Source organism: Helianthus annuus, chromosome 9 (assembly GCF_002127325.2).
Source record: "Helianthus annuus cultivar XRQ/B chromosome 9, HanXRQr2.0-SUNRISE, whole genome shotgun sequence".
NCBI classification, from domain to species: domain Eukaryota; kingdom Viridiplantae; phylum Streptophyta; class Magnoliopsida; order Asterales; family Asteraceae; genus Helianthus; species Helianthus annuus.
The window spans coordinates 183,520,358-183,524,150 of record NC_035441.2 but is presented as its reverse complement, the minus strand read 5'-3'; the positions used below and the strand labels follow the sequence as shown (position 1 = coordinate 183,524,150).

The 3,793-nt window shown below is 40.5% G+C and overlaps 1 protein-coding gene across 1 annotated transcript; it reads right to left on the bottom strand.

The window, feature by feature from the left end:
• Window positions 1–1,717: 1,717 nt before the first annotated feature.
• LOC110880048 (ethylene-responsive transcription factor ERF003) lies at window positions 1,718–3,053 on the bottom strand. Its single transcript, XM_022128606.2, has 2 exons — window positions 2,739–3,053; window positions 1,718–2,538 (listed from the first exon to the last, which is right to left on the bottom strand). Exons 1-2 carry the CDS (start codon window positions 2,819–2,821, stop codon window positions 2,091–2,093), a joined length of 531 nt encoding a protein of 176 aa, XP_021984298.1. The 5' UTR covers window positions 2,822–3,053; the 3' UTR covers window positions 1,718–2,090.
• Between the last annotated feature and the right edge of the window lie 740 nt (window positions 3,054–3,793).

Sequence of the window (3,793 nt, the reverse complement as noted above, 5' to 3'; positions counted from 1 at the left end):
AGCTCGAGCAAAGTTCTAACACAACATCAAAAACTTTTAAACCCGACCGCAACGGTTGGTTTAAAAGCTTTTCTTTTCTTCTTCATGCACCATTCTGGCAGATGGTTTGAAGAAGAAACCACCTCCAAGAGGTTCGAAACATGTGCAGACCTACGAACCACCATCCTAGAGGTTGGTTCGAAGTTTGTGCAGCATTACTATGAAGGTCCCTAACAGGCTTTCAACACAACAACAGGTGGCAACCCACCTGATGACGTGCAACGGCTGAGAATTTCGCATCAAGCGAAACTCCTTCACCGGTACGGAAGAGGCATAGCCGGATTTTTTACCAGATCACCAGTTTGATCTGGCCTAGAATTTTCTCCAGACTGCCAAACTACCTTCCTACACCATAAGTCCAGTGCTCCTCCCACGTGCAACTTGCACAAGGCAGCAACACTAGACTGGGGGGACTTGAAGGGGTATGGTCCCAAAACGACCATTACCCGCATCAAACAAACCCCTACCAGTAAGCAGACCGCACCCATGCGGTCACATACTTCGAACCCATTCGGTCCGAAGATGAATAGCTTGACCTAAGTACAAAAGAAGATGAACATATCGATGCGGCTGGCACCGCATCATATGACCATTTTCGTCACGACAAGGGAAGCGAGCAAATAGTCTCCACATACGATGATGCGGCCAACACCGCATCTCGCGTATTTCTTGATCACAAGAAGGAGACACGGTAACTTCAGGCGTTACCGCATGCAGCGATGCGGCTCGTACCGCACCCTGCATATCCAACAAGTGGACTGACACGCCATGCAAGTGGCTGACACCACGAGGCAAGTGGCGCCGGCGACAGTCCCCTGTCAGAGCTATTAAAGCAATGGGCTGACGTGGCGTAACCCCCACGGCCGGCGAGACTGACACACCTGCAACGGTGCAGCTCGTCGTCAGCCCATCCATCAATCTCCTCCTTCACTCCTCGGCTATAAATACCGACCCCAAACCAGGTTTGAGGTATCTCTTGACAACTCTCTCACTACTATTACGATCTTACTTTGCTTCCCAAGCAAACTACTGATTCTCACGCCGGAGAGTGGTAACAAGGAGCACCCCCCACCCCATCCTCCTTGTTACGAGTCACGGCTTGTTTCCTTGTGCAGGAGATCATCCACCGGTGACCCAGCCAGCGATCTCCGAGAGGAAGGGATTAACCCTTCTTGACGAGACCAGTGTGTTAACCCTACCCGGTTAACCATTGTTTCATCACGGCCGGTATTTACCGGTTTTTAAAACATTGCTTAGTAGGTATTCATGACTAATTAAACTAGTCAAGTTAAACGACAAAACATATATAGTTGTGCATTGGAGATTTTCTTTGACTATAGCATTAACTAATTACTAGGCTTGCCACATCAGACTGATTTATGGACTCTTCATATTGGCTATAGCATTAACTAATTCTCGAATCCTTTATTGGATTGCCTCCTTCATATTGGCTAGATATCATACGTATTAACATGTTGTATGGACATCAATCGCATGATTAATAGGCATATGTAGCAAAAATAAAGTTATAAGTCGTGAAAGATGTCATAATCGTACCTCAATACAAATTGTCGTATCTCTAACTTTAGACGAATGACACAACCATACGTTCTTGACGTACTACCATATCATTCATGACCAACGAATGGTATATATGTACCTCTAAGAGGTATTATTGTACTTTTTAACCGTACGAGCCTCTATACATAACAATCGCTTTTCTTTTCGATGATAAATAGCCCGATAGAACATATTACAATTCACGGAAAGACGATCACATAATATGGCATCCTACGATATAATATCCAACTATACTCGAGTACTCAACTATTAATCTTTGGTACAAAGTGAAACGAAGTAAATAACCATAACGACAATAACATGATGCTCCATCCGTCATAGTTCTATTCGATTTGTCCTGTGGTTGTGACATTTTCAGTATTATCCGAAAGATCTTGTTCTCGGATGTTGATCATATTTACCAAGCTAGTGTGCATCACCATTGGGCGACAAAAGTTTCACTCCTCGTATGACATTTCGACATTTCGGGTCTAGTTTTGTAAAACAGAACAAAACTCAATTGTCCCATAATGTAGCAGCTCCTCTATCATCTGTTCTATATGCTCATCTTCAATAGACTTGTAATGTTGTATATTATCTATTTTATCCTCCCATTTCACCATATTTCCACAATTGCCACTATGCACCGTGAAATCCCCTGTCTCAGAAGAACAAGGTGACTGACGTTGAGTTTGTTTAACTTCTTTGTTAGCCGCGACTGTTTTGTTCGTTAATCCAAGAGATGTCATATGGCATTTATGTAATTTAGCTCTCAAAGCTGCAGACAGTAACTTTGAAGAGGACGACTGTGACCCCTGTTCGGCATCGTAACAGAAGTTAGTTCGCGCTCTCGTACCGCACATAAGCCTAGCCGCTTCGTCGTACGCTCGTGCTGCATCCTCTGCTGTCTCAAATGTGCCTAACCATATTCTTGTTTTCCTGTTAGTTCAAACAAAATTAAGTTAACTAATAATAAACCATCAGAAAACGAAACTATTAACAACAATGCTAGAAACCCAGAAAACTTGAGGTCAGAATTATGCCAGAAACCAAGTTTTTTTTTAAATTTTGTTCTTTGTGGCATTTTAACGAACAGTTGGTGTGTTTGAAACAAATGACAGCAAAGATTAGAAGTTTACAGGAGAGGGTGGCGAATTTCGGAGACCCAAGATCCCCAATGTCTTTGACGAACTCCTCTGTATCGCTGTTGAGATCTAGCCATGGTGGTTTGATTAATTGCAAGAGGTTTTGAATCTTGATGGGGTTGTCGTGAAGGTGTTTGTGGAAATGTCTCAGTGAGAACACTAGAACAAGACTTGTGGTGTAAGTGATGAGGCTTTGGGGGCTGATAGTGGGAGGTTATATATGACTTCTTTATAGGGAGTTTGCCACTTTGGTCACGTCTTTTAGCCGTCGATTAATGTGGATGGGCGGGCCCCTAGCTTCTTCTAGGTTACTTTTACATAATTACGTTCATAATGATGCAAGAATTTTATTTCCCTCTTTACTACAAATGGACAAATTGATTATCATCCCAAAATATGTATTATTGTGTGGTATAAGGTTTTTTTTAATGTTCATTAAGAATCTTTATTTCAAAATTTGTGTGAATTAAATTATAGGCTACATAAAGTTTGGGATATATATTTAATGTTAATTTTTTTTGAATGACAATGCTTACATCCTAAATCAGATCAAATAAATCCTAAATTACTCTTTGCTTGGAATTGAATCCGAGACCTCCTTTCTAAAAGATTTTAATAAAATTGTACTTTCTGCCAACGCCGGATTTTGAAACTTTTTCATGGGGTCCGGAAATGATTCAGGGACGGTTTTCTATCGCTAAATATCCATTTTTTTGGGATCCCAGTCGGGTCAGGTTGGACTTGATCACATAATACAAACTAAAGCCAAATTAATTACCAGATATATAATAAAAATACGTCAATTGTTATAAGAAATGCATAATAGAAATACACTATCTTTACAGTTACTCTCTATGCTTTTTGGTTTTTGAAACCAACTGTTATATCAAGTGGCAAAACTAGAAAAATTTAACCGGATGGTCGTAATATAATTTTCTTTTACCTTTTTACGAGCATTTTCATCTTCTTTAAATTTAAATTCTTATTCATTGTTTTTATTATTACTATAGCCTATTTAACAGATCTAATAAACGAATAAACGAACTATA

What these genes read in the sequence shown, in the direction of transcription:
- LOC110880048 (XM_022128606.2), bottom strand. Translation starts at nt 2,821, where the DNA reads ATGGCTAGATCTCAACAGCGATACAGAGGAGTTCGTCAAAGACATTGG. An exon ending in GAAATTCGCCACCCTCTCCT is followed by an intron (nt 2,539 to 2,738) that starts GTAAACTTCTAA and finishes TTGAACTAACAG; the next exon opens with GAAAACAAGAATATGGTTAG.